This window comes from Oryza sativa, chromosome 10 (assembly GCF_034140825.1).
Source record: "Oryza sativa Japonica Group chromosome 10, ASM3414082v1".
NCBI lineage: Eukaryota > Viridiplantae > Streptophyta > Magnoliopsida > Poales > Poaceae > Oryza > Oryza sativa.
In genome coordinates, this window is record NC_089044.1 from 9795587 (window position 1) to 9810286 (window position 14700).

Consider the following 14700-nt stretch of genomic DNA (forward strand, 5'->3'; position numbering starts at 1 on the left):
TTCCTCTTCTTTTGTGCACGGGACTTCCTCTTCTTTTGCACCACTATTCCATCGAGAACTTGCGCCTTCCTGAAACTGCACCGGAACTCTGCTCAAGTGACTTCTCTTCCTGCTGGGCGGGTAAACATGTAGTTGTCCCACCAAGCAAAAGCGAGGCCCTAGAGCTGGTGGGTAGCGAAGGCAATCTTCTCCTGGTCATTACACTGCGGAAGATTCAACTTCTTCTCAATGGGATGAGGCTAGTCATTGGCTTATAATGTAGGGACATTCAACTTTCGGAATTGCTTAAAACCGTCGCATGTTTTTTTGGGGAAAAAACTTTCAAATGTAACTATAGTATAGTCGTAGTGTAACTACAAACTCTATATAAGTTAGATATAAAGTTGCATATATTATTTTAATACTTATATACAAGTTATATAATAGTTATAGTGGAATTATATTACAATTATACTATAGTTAGATTTGAAAGTTTTACCAAAAAAACTTGCGACAGTTTTTCTAGGTAGTTTGACTTATTGCCACATTTAAGATGTTGCAAGTAAGGCTTTGCCACTCAATCTATGACATATGGGCCCTTATGCATTTATGGTAGGGGCAATTTCGTTTTTATCCTACTTTGATGTCTAATATTGATTTTACCCCTATTTTTTAGAGTTTTCATTTTTACCCTCACTTTTTTTAACTGAATGCTTGTTTTTCCCCTACTTTGGATGGTGAAGTTAATAGTGTTAAGTAATTGATAAAATGATATTTATACCCTCTCATGTATATACATTAATTATGTTTTTGTCCCCATTTTATACACGTAGCTTTGGAACTTTATTTTTGGAAGTATATTTAAAATTAGATGACGCACATTGACTAATATAACAATTTGGACAGATTCTGAATTTGATGGAATTTTGACAAAATTTCAGTATTTTGATAGAACTTAAACAAAATTTTGACAACATTTTGTAAAATGTAATTATATGTTCCCTTTAGATATTAGTCAATGTGTTTCATTTAATTTTAAATATACTCACAAAAATAAAGTTCTAAAGCTACATGCATAAAATGGGGACAAAAACACAATTAATGAATATACATGAAAGGGTATAAATGTCATTTTGTCAATTACTTAACACCGTTAATTTCACCATCCAAAGTAGGAGCAAAACAGGCATTCAGTTCAAAAAAAAAGGTGAGGGTAAAAACGAAAACACTAAAATGTAGGTATAAAATCAATATTAGACATTAAAATAGGGGCAGAAACAAAATTGCCCCTTTATGGTATATATTAGTTTAGTGGTAAATTCTTAATTACTACTCCCTCCGTTTCGAGTTATAAGACTTTCTAACATTGTCCATATTTATATAGATGTTAATGAATCTAGGCTTATATAGATGTTAATGAATCTAGGCACACATATATATCTAGTTTCATTAGCATATAGTATATGAATATGGGCAATGCTGAAAATTCTTATATAATATAAAACGGAGGAAGTATTTATAAAAATAGCAAATAGTTAAATATCTCTGCAATATGGGGCATGCGACAATTTACTAACTATATTTGGTGGTAAACTATGGAAATCATCCAAACAGCCCAAAAATCTCCCGTCTCGGCGTCTCGGCTCCTCCGCTCCTTGCGCCATCTCGCGGCTGAACAGGCGAGGGGAGGGCGCGCCGATCTCCATCCGGCGAGCAGGGGAGGGGAGGGTCGCTGATCTCCATCTGGCGAGTAGAGCAGGCGAGGGGAGGGGAGGGGATCCGGTGAGCATCCACATCCTCTTTCTGGTTCATCTCTCTCTCCCACCGGGACTACTTTTGCCTGGAATTTGCTTGCGTTTCGTTAACCCTAGCTTCTCTTCTAGATCTGGAAGAAGCCCTTCTCTTAATTTCAGAGACTTGAACCTTAATACAAGTGACAGTTTGTTCATTCCCCCAAAAGTTTGGGGGTTCAACTGAGCCCCCATGTCCCAAGTTGGATCCGCCCCTGCCTTCAAGTAGGTCAGGATGGCGCTTAAATTCACTTCTGGCCTTTGTGTGTCAATAGATATGCCATGCCATACTAGTATTATTGAAGAATAAAGTCAAAAATAATTATCTATAACTTGCTTGATGTTTTTTTGTTTCTGATCTCCTAACTAAAATTTCATGGGCTTTCATCTATTCTGACATGGACCATACATGAACAAGTTCTTTCGTTACCTATCTGTATATGACATCTTAAGTGTAAGAAGATCCAAATACTGGTATAGGACTGGATGAAGATGTAGTGTTTTGAAAAAGTCAGCTGCCGATTGCTGAAGGGTGCTTGTTTCCTGAATTATTCATTTGATTAATTGATTTTGCCTTTTCTACAATTGCTTGGATTCAACCATGCTATGTTGATCCACTTTTGTACTTGTGTTCTCCATACAATCTGTTCTTTAATCATATTTCTGTTGCGTTCATCATTGTATCCAACCTTTGTTGTTTCTTTATAAGGGATAAGGCATGTATTAATTTTACAAAGTCTTCAAGATTTACATTCCTACTAGCTATAAAATACATTCCTACTAGCTATAAAACCAATTTTCTGTGAAACCTCTTTAAAATATGAATCTATTGTTATATCTTTAATGTACTACTTGTAATTTGGCTAATTTCTGGCCAAAATCAAAAGATGTTTGACTTTTGAAATAAAATATACCTTATAAAGAAAATCAATGGATGAATGGAACATTGAATTAAGAATGCGTAGCCAAATTGCCAATGTTTTTGAGTGTTTAATATCTCTGTTAACTGAGTCATGTATTATGGATATGAACACCCACATGGCAGGCTATAGATTTTCTTTACCTTCCATGGCTGTTTTGACTCTTGGCTAAATTAAATTTACCTGTTAACAAAATACAACATATGTTGAAATTTGCTGTAGCAAATTTAAATGATTTTGCCCTTTTCTTATTGCCATTTCCTAACAAAGCTATTCAACCTAGGATTGGTCTGGTGCTATGAAATTGAGCATTAATTTCTTTTCTCCATTTTTCAAAATTATCTCATGGATGCTTGATAATATACGTTTTCCTTTTTTTTTGGTCTGAGTCCAAATACGGTATTGATTTCATCGTGTTATTATATTATGGCAGATCGATGATTCCACAAAATGCAGCTTTGGACCATATAAGCACACCTTCAGAAAGTGGTGAAATACCTTTGGTTATAAATGTTGAAAGTCAGCACATTTTTTGACGATTCTATGGCATGGAAGGGGATACTTTGTTAGCTGACATACAACTGGCACTTCCAAATAGGTGCTATTTGTTACCTTCAGGCATGCACAAATCTAATACATCATCATGTCCTACTATCACATGTGAAGAAGCTCTTAAGAGGGAGTTGGAGTATCGGCAAAAAATTGAAAGGAGTCATCCACATCTGCTGGTTGGCCTTAATGGATCCCCTGCATTGCTGAATGTAAGTTTCTTTTTTTTTTTTTGACGGTTGAATGTAAGTTTCTGATTTGATGGCTTTCAGTATAACTTCGTAGCAAACATTCTATGACTGGATTAGAAAAATGCAACTAGCCTACTAAGCTGACCAATAGAAGATATTTGAAAATTTCACAATCAGATGTTTTCTTCGCTAATAGAATAAAGTGAGAGTAGTCTACCCTGTAATTTTAATGAGAAAGTAGCTTTCCCTCTTGGTGTTAGTGCAGTTTGATCGGTTGTGTTATCCCTATGTAATTAAAGGTATATACTTGAGTTGTTGTTTTGTAGTTTTACCTATGGTTAGGTTCTAAACCATGCAGCTCTATAATAGGGTTAAGTCCGATTTATGCCCCTCAACTATCACCAAAGTTTGATTTACCCCATCAACTCTAATACCCGACGTTTTACACTTATCAACTTTTTAAACCGGACCAAAGACACCCCTCAGTGGTTTAGTTCTATGTAACATAGACATGTTCATATGGGGCCCACTGTCAGCCCCTATTCATCTTCTCCCTCCCAACTCTCTCCCCATCTTTCTGTTTGTTGAGCTTGGAGCAGTGCAGCCGCAGATCTTCCGCATATCCGCTTCTCAAAATTTTTCCTACTCTAGTGAGCTGCATGTGATTATGTGAACTGCACAGCATGCATCGTTTGGTTCATCAAGGTTGCACTGATCCTCAATTTGTAATAAAAATCATGGGTCGGACAAACCAACAAACTAACTAACGGACAGGAAAACAATTTTAAATGGGCAATTAAGTGACAAGAAACTAAAGAATAAAAAAAAAATTCTGTACCTAGGAGCCAACAAAGGACTCCCCAAATTCTTCAATAGGAAAGCATAAATCTGAAAGCGGCTAGTGGCCATACATACAAATAACGAGTACAGCAGCATGCTAGCGGAGGCACAGGAGCAGCAGGATGGCAGCGCCGCAGCAGTGGCTTTTGAGAAGCTTGGAGGTCTACGGCTGCACTGTTTGAAGCTCAACAAACAGGGGGGGGGGGTTAGGAGGAGGAAGAAGATGAATAGTGGCTGACAGTGGGTCCCATATAAACATGTGTATGTCACATAGGACTAAACCACTTTTGATTTGGGCAGGGGGATGTATTTGGCCCGGTTTTAAAAAGTTGATGGGTGTAAAACGTCCGGTATTAGGAGTTGAGGGTGGTAAATCAAAATTTTGTGATATTTGAGGGGGTTAAATCAGACTTAACCCTCTATACTATGTTCTAATATACAGGACAATTGCAAATTTCATTTTGTAGCATGCATCACTATCCAGGATTTCCTTTATCATGTAACCATGAAACTAATGATTATTTTAGTTATTGATACCAGTATACCGCTAGAATGTTTCCTCATCAAAATTTGACATCTTTGAATGGTAATCCCAAAGAGGTCGAATGACCTCGCCGCTCACCTATGTGGGCTGATATTACATCACATGGCCAAGCGGGAACTAGAGGGAAGGAGTAGGAGAACTGAGCTTGCCAGTGGTTAAGGTGTGACAGTGGTGGTTGCTATAGCTAGAGGCAAGGAAGCACAAAGGAGGAATAGAGGAATGAGGATGAAAAAAAAGCACATTGTGGTGTTAGATGCCACGAGAGCATATTTGCAGTGGCATATCCATTAGTCTGATGCATTCACTTTACAATGGGAATATGGAAAACATCTAAATAACCCTCAAAATAATGATTCTGAATGACTTTTCATTAGATGTACACTTGGATGTTGACTCAATCCCTTGTAAAGTTGATGCCTCTGCATTCTGAATTTCTGATTTTAAATATTCTTTTGCATTTGCTCTTCTAGGGCTATGTATACAAGCATATATTTTAGAGTAAATTACTAAATTTCACTAAATTACGGATACTATGATCAAATTACTAAATTTCAAAATTGTAGATTTAACTCGGTGTATCACAAAACTACACATTTTAGATGAAGTGTCAAACTACATGTTTAGTAACTAAATTATCACAAAACTACAAGTTTAGAATCAATTTAGTTACAAAACAGTAATGTTTATAGCTCTAGCATAATAATGGTGCTAAGGATTTAAACTCTAAAACCTGTAGTTTTGTCATAACTTCAATATTAAATATGCAGTTTTGTGATACTTAACCTTAATTCTGTAGTTTTGTGATAAATATGATGCTAAATCTGTAGTTTTGTGATACAACGCCTTAAATCTGTAGTTTTACGATAGTTTGATCAAAATACCTGTAGTTTTATGAAATTTACTCTTATTATTCTCCAGAATCATGAAAGACCATGCGCTATTGTTGCTACGTCTTTTGTTCATCGTACCTTGCTACATTACTTTACAGAAATAAATTGGTGTTAACATGTCCTTAAAAAAAAAAACTTCCAGGAGGTTGGATCTGGTTCATCACCTGATTTGTCAATGAGGAACTCAGCCCATGACAGCTATATGCCCTCACCACAGGCATGTTTTGTTGGTTCCACTGTACAAAGACCACCAGCAAATTGGTACCCCTCAAAGAAAAAGTTGAAAGTTCTACAGCATCCTTCACAGGCTTTGCAGGCCCCCAGGCCAAATTTGATACCTTCCTTTTGGTGCAAAATTTGTAAGGTGGATTGTGTTACAGAATTTAATTTTGGTGCCCATATTGGAGGAAAAAAACACAAGGCAAAAAAGCTGGAGATTCTTGGTAATAGAAACAATGCAAGACCTGCCACTGGCAATCAATGTACAGGTAATAGAAATCCCAGACCAAATGGCAACGCAGGTTCTGGAAGCAGAAACAATGAACCAAATGTGTTTAATAGCAATATTGCCCAACCAAGCAGTGACACTTTCTCTGGAAGTCAAACCAACGGAACAATTGGAAATGTATGTACTTCTCTGTTAATGACTGCTTGCAACTTACATGGCTATATGTTTATAACAAGTATTTTGATTTCATTTTCCTCTGAAATACTAATCGACATGTTTAATTCTCAGCCTCACAAGGAAATGTCATCTGATGGTGATGGAATAAGCAATAGCAAACTAGAGCAAAATGTATGAGCCTCCGACCATAGTGCAATATGGTATATGCTGTACTTTTGTGATACCAACTAACTCTTTGTTCCTTCTATGAAATGCACAGTGCTGATACTGGATCATCTGAACACAAGTGATGAATAAAGATACTTGAAGCTTATGGTTGAACCGGTAAGTCCTGTTTTATGTAATTCAGATTCACCAGTCATTTTCTTTTAATCGATTGTAAACTGGTCACGAGTCCTGCATGCTTGGAGCGTAAAATGTTATAGTTTAGTTTTTCAGATGAGTGTAGTATTATATGTCCATATGCCTTATAGGCTTAAATCATCATAATTTTGCTGGTGTATTGCTTTGCCTTTACAGTCAGGGTTCTGTTGAATGATTCTATTTCTATATCTGTTTGTTAGGCTGTGCGTGGCTTTACCATTTAGCATCCTTAGAGGAAGGGTCGTGTTAACTCTAAGCTTATTCGTTTTGCAAGGTTATAGCATACTTCAGGAACATCTTCCCAGTTGTCCCCATGTGTGTGTCATGCCACAAGTGCAGCCAAGGATTTGAGCACCACACTTTGGGCAAAGAAACGGGAGGTACTGCAGCTGAACTGTGGCGTGCTGTCATTCAGTAAAGAAACAAACTTGGCTGGAACCAAACAGGTCTTTAACCTGCTGATGTACATAGTTTTCTCTTTACACTAGTTGTCTTATTTTTTGTTGCAAATCATGTAGAAATAAAAAAAAATCCTTGCTTGGATGATGGTATCTTGCATGCTTTAGCTTGAATTGCTCTGGAAATTTTATCTGGTCAGTAAGACAGTTTCTGGTTATCACTCTTCTGTCTTCTCCAGTTTTCTTTGGTCATAATTTTGCTTTTAGTTTGTATAGTTCAAATATCATAATTTATTGCAATGTACCTTTGATATTTGTTTGTCTGTTCAACCAACAATTCTTCATTTTGAGACATGAATCCTCTAAGGATTGCAGACATAAGGGAATTCTGCTGCTTATATGATGTCCGCAGTTCTGATTTTCTCTCCAAAGTTTTCGTGGCTGGAGTTATGTAGAATTGTAGATACAATATCTCAAATCTTCATGGCTAGTACTAGAATCTATCTTGACATGTTCTCTCTTAACTACGCCTTGGACGCCTTTTTCCCTGTCGGAATGATAGGTCCGTCATAACCTAATCTGATGTTTGGTTGTATAGTTATTTGACTAGTTAGTGGCTGTCTTAAGACACCAATTGTTATGAAGATTTGGAGGTCTTGTTTCAGTAATCCAGTTATCCCTCTAGTCACATGCATTGCCATGGGCTTCCAAGCTTAAATATTTTGATTACTCGTCGGGAATACACATCTAAGAGAATGATATTTTAGATAATGGATTTGAAAAAAACCCGGCCTCTACACCCTGCAGGATATTTGCAGCCACAAAGTTATGTAGTCTGAGCATTTAAACTCGCAATACAGGTTTCAAGCAACAAAACATAAACCCCAGGCACTAGGCTTCCGAACGGTATCTAGCAGCAACAAAACAGAGAAAACAAAGTTCGAAACTTCCAACCTTCCTCTCCAATGATGTTTGCTTTATTTTTTAAGGACTGTTTTACCAATCTGAAATGTTACGGTGAACTGAATATGGCTAAATATTCCAGACGTGTAGAACTTGTAGCCCAGAATGAACGAACGGTCCCAATCAATCATAGCGTGGAAATAAGGTGCACGTTTTGCCATCACAATCAACTTCTTATCTCGACCGTTGATCATTCAATTCGATGTCTGCTCTTAGCTTTTTCTCTCACTTGGAAACCGACCGTTCCTTGCCTGATTAGATCATTCGAACGGTTGATTGCTTATTTGGTGTTAGCTGATCGCCGTCCATGTGACCACTGATCACAAAAGCTTCTTGCCAATATGACAGTAACATAGCTCTGAAGAATTCTCTTGATCCAGAACTGCCAGCTGAAAATTAGCACACTCCAATTCTCCAAATGCTCAGCAACCACAAGTTCACAACTGCAATGGTTAGTCGACGCAGCTAAGCTCCAAACACCATTGGTCCCTGTAGCCACCATGCTCCAAGTTGCTGTCCATTGTGTCCGTATTCTCCTAATCCATTCTAGCCAAGAATTCTCTCTCTTCTCATCAAGCCAAGAATTCTCTCTTCTCACCAAGCCATGTACTTTGAGCAGAGCAGCCGCTGCTCAGCCACAAGCTCCGCTGCGGTCCACGTGTCGCTATTGTGTTACGACACATCGCGCGCCGCCATTGGTCCGGAACAGAGCCCCAAAAAGCGAGCTATATCCAATCTTGGATCGATGGCTAGAGAGATTTGTGGCGCAGCTGCTTCCGGTTCCTCCTATTTACTTAGCTTGTCAAAACACATTACTCACTAGTAGCGTACACTACCACAGCTAGCAATGGAGACCTCGTGCTTCCTTACCTCCAATGCCTCGCCGGTGAAGAGCATGGTGATGCCGTCGCCGGCCGGCGTCGTGAAGGCCAGGCCGCACGTGCTCTTCGGCGGCCGGCGAGCGGCGAGCTCGTCGGTGACCACCTGTGAGTGATCGATCACATGTTTGGTTGGTGATTCTTTGATGGATTCTTGTTTTGTTGGGTTTGATTAGATGTGTGTGTTTATTTGGCAATTGGCATGTGCAGGCTGCAGCTACAACGGCGAGGGCGCGGCGCCGGCGATCGACCCGGACTGGCGGTCGTTCAGGGCGCAGCTCTACTTCAACGAGCAGTACGCGAAGAGCGTGAACCCGGCGGTGGCGGCGGTGAGGGCGACGGCGACGACGCCGGAGCCGGTGAAGATCGGCGACAAGTGGGCGCACCCGCTAGTGGAGCCGGAGAAGGGGTGCCTGCTGATCGCGACGGAGAAGCTGGACGGGTCGCACATCTTCGAGCGCACGGTGGTCCTCCTCCTGTCCGCCGGCGTGCTGGGCCCCGTGGGCGTGATCCTGAACCGGCCGTCGCTGATGTCGATCAAGGAGGCGCAGGCGGTGTTCGCGGAGACGGACATCGCGGGGGCGTTCTCGGGGCGGCCGCTCTTCTTCGGTGGCCCGCTGGAGGAGTGCTTCTTCCTGCTGGGGCCGCGGGCGGCGGCGGCGGGGGACGTGGTGGGGAGGACGGGGCTGTTCGACGAAGTGATGCCCGGGGTGCACTACGGGACGCGGGAGAGCGTGGGGTGCGCGGCGGAGCTGGTGAAGCGCGGCGTGGTCGGGGTGAGGGACTTCCGCTTCTTCGACGGCTTCTGCGGGTGGGAGAGGGAGCAGCTGCGCGACGAGGTGCGCGCGGGCTTGTGGCGCGTGGCGGCGTGCAGCCCCGCCGTGCTGGGCCTCGCCACCGTCGTCAAGGGCGGACTCTGGGAGGAGGTGCAGGGCCTCGTCGGAGAGAGGAGGGTGTGGTGACTGATTACTTCTCAAGGGTGACCATTATGTAATTAATTAATTAATTAATCTCTTAATTAACTCGCAAGTAAAGTATTTACTCCTTTCAGATTAATGATTTTAGGCTTTTAGTCATCACGGTAGGTTTAAAGAGGGTTGTATTTGTATACTCTGTATCTTGTACTCTTATCGTTTTGCCCACCACTACGCGAACACACCTCGATGCCCTTCTCGTCTCCAACGCATACACTACTTCATACTTTATAATTAAAGCCTTAACTTTCAAATCAAAATTCTTTCAATTTTAGAAATTTCAGCTTAGAATGTCAAATTTTCAATACATTCTACCACTCATTTTAAAATTTCTACATAAATATTGGCAAGTTTGTACCGATAAACTCAAATGTTTAATTCACGTAACAAAACACCATTGAGCAACTTGGAGCCTCAAACACCATTCAAAAGCCTCAAACTTCCAACTGAATGGTGCTCGCTTTGCCAAACACCATTGAGCAACTTGGAGCTCACCTGCATCTAGATCCAAGAGTAAGAAGAATTTGTGTGAAGTGACTTGCTATCCTTGGAGATAAGAGGCTCGTCCATGACCCGGGGGGGGGGGGGGGGGGGTTGTATAGAAACAAACACGTCTTATGAGAGGTTCATCTGCTCCGCCACTATGCTAGGAACTTAATTGGGCTGCACATGGGCTATATATTTTACCCATAATCCAAGGCCGGGACTACGAGCCTCAGAAAGAGGATACAAAAACAAACAACATTGGATGTACTATCTATCTACTCTCTCCGTCCCATAATATAAGAGATTTTGAATTTTTGCTTGTAGTGTTTGACCACTCGTTTTATTCAAAAAATTTATGTAAATATAAAAAACGAAAAGTTGTGCTTAAAGTACTTACGATAATAAAGTAAGTCAAAGAAATAAATAATAATTCCAAATTTTTTTAATAAGACGAGTGGTCAAACACTACAAGTAAAAACTCAAAATCCCTTATATTATGAGACGGAGGGAGTATCTATCTATCTATTATATACTAAAAGTCCATTAAACTTCCTATGAACGCTCCTAAGCCACCACGTGGCACCTCTACAAACTCTCCTACGTCGCCACATGGCACTCTAATAAATTAGAAGAATTAAGCAAATGTGAACTAGTTGGTTTTCATTTAATCTGGTGGATCCATTATTTTTAACCGTTAGATATATAGCATAGAAAATGTCAAATAGATTTATTATCTTTAAAAATCCACACATGCGCCGTACGTGTACGTGCATGTACGTACATATTTTGTACGTGGGCCCCACGCCCCCTTTTCTTTTTTTTCTTTTTCACTAACACATGAGAAAAAACAAAATTCATATTCCAGCCCATATAGTTCGGAGTATGTACTTGCATGTAGGGCCCCACGTCCCCACATTTCTTTTCATTTTCCTTTTTTCACTCACATAAGATAAAAACCACATTAATAATTCCAACCCATAGTTGTACAAATATATTTATTTTTGAGTTGTATTGTACTATACGCACATCATTGAAATATTCATAAAATATCTAAATAAATGAATAATATACATTATATAATTATATAATTGTATGTCACTTAATGACATGTATTGTTAAATTAGAATTGCATTTTGAAAAATAAAAACAACTCCAGTTGTGAGTAACATTGCAAAAATGATTCGCTCCCTACTATAAGAAAATACTGTTATATCGGAATAATATTATTAAATTATCATAATTACACTCTACCAATCATATACCTAATAATTAAAAAATTACTAAAAAAGATAAAAATAACTTGACAAATATTAGTGCACTACCACATTATTCATAAAAAATAAGGAAAGCTATTTTTTATTAACTATACTATTAATAATTTTAATGTTATGATTTAATAAGTAATATTATTATTTATTTGTTAACTTTTTTTATACCGTTTAGCTGTTCGAGAAACGTGCTCGCTACAAATAAGGGAGTATCTAATCCTATAAGCTCTTTAGAACACACTCTTAAATTTATTACTTAGATACAAACACAATATATACTATACAATATATTTGGTCAATCCTGGCCTAAAATATCAATCGTAAATCCTCACTGATCCTCATGTATGTAAGTTTTATATATAAGCCATTATCCACTAATCATCAAGCCATATTGCTTACGAGGCATGTGTGCACAGTGCATATAACGATTAGTTGGCCCTTGATTTACTTGGGGTTGGCAATGAGCAAAGATAAGGTGACTAAGAGGGAGTTGTTACCAATCATGCAAAAAGTTGAGAAAAGGATGGATAGCTGGCAAAGTGGACACTGTTGGTATTTTTTAACGATAATACTAGAAATCTAATTCCCAGCAATGGCGCAGAAATACTCGTAGTATATTATGGTTACAGATTTCATCCGCAAACGCACGGATATTCTATTGTAGCATTTTATCCGAGAATATTCCAAGGGTATCGTATTTGTTTAATCCCATGGGAAGATTATAATAGAGAAAACCAAGCTAATATTTATATGTTACTTGTAATAATCAAAGTCTAAGCAGGGGTTAGTTCAATTCAAAGGGTAGGGTGACACAAAGCTGAAGCATTCACTATTCTCATATATACTAATTCTAGGCTAAATGGAAAGAATAAGAAAATAATCATTTCCTATACTTCTAATATACATACATACACTTCAGTCAATATTATCTACTATATAATCATATAACCAATACCCCTCTTACGATGCCCTCCTGGTGTTTCGAGAGACCACCCCTGATTGCCGAGTTCCTTACGACAACCCGTCATGGTCATCCAACCGGGGTTAAATACGGAGGAGTACCCTCCCCAGGAAAGTAACTTTGGATTATATACACGCGTGGAGGAATACCCGTATTGAGCTGTCACCATCAACGGCCCACCTCGGCATATTCATAGCATGAGATGAATGGGAATAGATTGGATTATAGTAGATGAAATAACAAGGAACAGTCCTGAACCTAAACAGCGCGACGCTCTCCGTTGCACTGAGAAGGCAGGCCGATAGGCACTGAGATAAATCTTGATCTAATGCCTAACTGACCTGAGATAGGATTGCTCCTTATATAGATGGAGGACTCCTTAATCTAATCCTAACAAACCCTAACTCTATCTAATGAGCCTAGGACTCCTGGCCCAAAGCCCATGACATTACTCCCCTCTTTTTGAGCAGCTCGTCCTCGAGCTGCAGCACACCCTGCTAGACTCAAACGAAGTACCATAACCTAAACAAAGACTTTCAAGCCTTTTACATCTTGGCTTGCTGTTATTATGGACGAAAATAGAACAAAATTCATTGTTATTGCCAGGCTACTATGCAAGCAGCATGCACAGGAGGACCCCACCCAAGAACCTTGAGTGAAAGGAGGGCTCGAATAGTAACCCAATCTCCAGTCCAATTGACCACCAGAACAGCCCACCAGTAGATTCCGACGGAGGCCTTGACCAAAAATCCTTGGCCCAAAATATGATAATGATCCACCTTTACGTATGGGCCAACATGGAAACCAACCAGCCCAACCAGGAGAGGACAGAAACCATATCTCCCTTTTCTTCCGGAGACCACGCCGCTACGAGCGACGAGCTGCAAACTTCTAGCGCTTGGACTTGGCGCGATCTGTGCCGCCTCCACGCCTCTACCCATCGAGCGCACGAAATGGGCCAACCCCGCGAAGCACGCGGTTCGCGAGTAGATCGTGCCAAACCAGGCGCTCAAAGAAACTGCTCCGCCTCCCATGGCTCTGCTCCAACCGTCAGCGAAATTTGCGCCGCTAACTGCGGAAACCGCGTCACATCTCCTAGAAATTGCGCTTGAGAACCGAACGCCCAAGCCGTGTTGTGTCGCCGTCGAAGTGGAACTCGCCGTCGTCTTCGCTGCCTCCGTCGAGGGCGCCAACGGCGATGACGCCATCGCCAGGCCCAGCGGTGTGATCGAGTGCTGGATAGGCTGGATCTCCCATGACCTGGTTCTGTCGGCCTTGTTCTTTTAGATGTTAATGAAGCACACCGTTTCCCCACAGTAGATACCGGCGGCTTGGGCAGAGGAGCTGTCGTTGATGCCATCCCCAACACCACGCCACCAGATCTTGTTTCCGCCAAGATGAGCAGCAGAGCTCCTGGCAGACGACCGCGAGGGGCAGCCATCTTTGGCTTGAAATTGACCGCGAGGCGGCTCATCTTCTTCCTCGAGCTGGCACCTCGCAACCGACGCTTGAAATTGTGCTGCCGTGGTCGCAGGAACATCACGACCTGCCGGTCAGATCGCTCGGTGGCTCCGAGAGACATGGCCTGCTCGGCTGATAGAGCCACTAAAGCCTGGACTTGCTCTGCCAAGTCCATCAGCCTCTTCGAAATCTCGGCAAGGTCATTGCTGATGTTGGCGCAAAGGTGTCAGGAACCGCAACGATCTCGGAACCCATGGGCACGAAACCGAAGCTCTGATACCAAGTTGTCACGAGCAAGGATTATGTGGAGAAGAATCGAGATGAATAGGAATAGATTGGATTATAGTAGATGAAATAACAAGGAACAGTCCTGAACCTAAACAGCGCGACGCTCTCCGTTGCACTGAGAAGGCAGGCCGATGGGCACTGAGATAAATCTTGATCTAATGTCTAACTGACCTGGGATAGGATTGCTCCTTATATAGATGGAGGACTCCTTAATCTCCTTAATCTAATCCTAACAAACCCTAACTCTATCTAATGAGCCTAAGACTCTTGGCCCAAAGCCCATGACATATAACCCCAAATAATGATATTCAATAGCTTAAGCACCTCGCTTA

The 14700-nt window shown here is 40.8% G+C and overlaps 2 protein-coding genes across 5 annotated transcripts; both read left to right on the plus strand.

Moving 5' to 3' along the window:
* The first annotated feature begins 1587 nt into the window (after nucleotides 1-1587).
* On the plus strand, nucleotides 1588-7402 carry LOC4348335 (uncharacterized). Of its 4 annotated transcripts, none has more exons than XM_026020845.2 (7): nucleotides 1588-1761; nucleotides 1863-1998; nucleotides 3123-3450; nucleotides 5846-6328; nucleotides 6440-6499; nucleotides 6588-6652; nucleotides 6966-7402. In XM_026020845.2, exons 3-6 carry the CDS (start codon nucleotides 3238-3240, stop codon nucleotides 6591-6593), a joined length of 762 nt encoding a protein of 253 aa, XP_025876630.1. In that variant the 5' UTR covers nucleotides 1588-1761; nucleotides 1863-1998; nucleotides 3123-3237; the 3' UTR covers nucleotides 6594-6652; nucleotides 6966-7402. The 4 variants fall into 4 exon arrangements, with proteins under 4 accessions (XP_025876630.1, XP_066161073.1, XP_025876632.1 ...); XM_066304976.1 differs by having other exon boundaries at nucleotides 6973-7402; XM_026020847.2 differs by having other exon boundaries at nucleotides 1863-1994.
* Nucleotides 7403-7704: 302 nt separating this feature from the next.
* On the plus strand, nucleotides 7705-10112 carry LOC4348336 (uncharacterized). Its single transcript, XM_015759314.3, has 2 exons — nucleotides 7705-9038; nucleotides 9141-10112. Exons 1-2 carry the CDS (start codon nucleotides 8900-8902, stop codon nucleotides 9890-9892), a joined length of 891 nt encoding a protein of 296 aa, XP_015614800.1. The 5' UTR covers nucleotides 7705-8899; the 3' UTR covers nucleotides 9893-10112.
* The last annotated feature ends 4588 nt before the right edge of the window (nucleotides 10113-14700 follow it).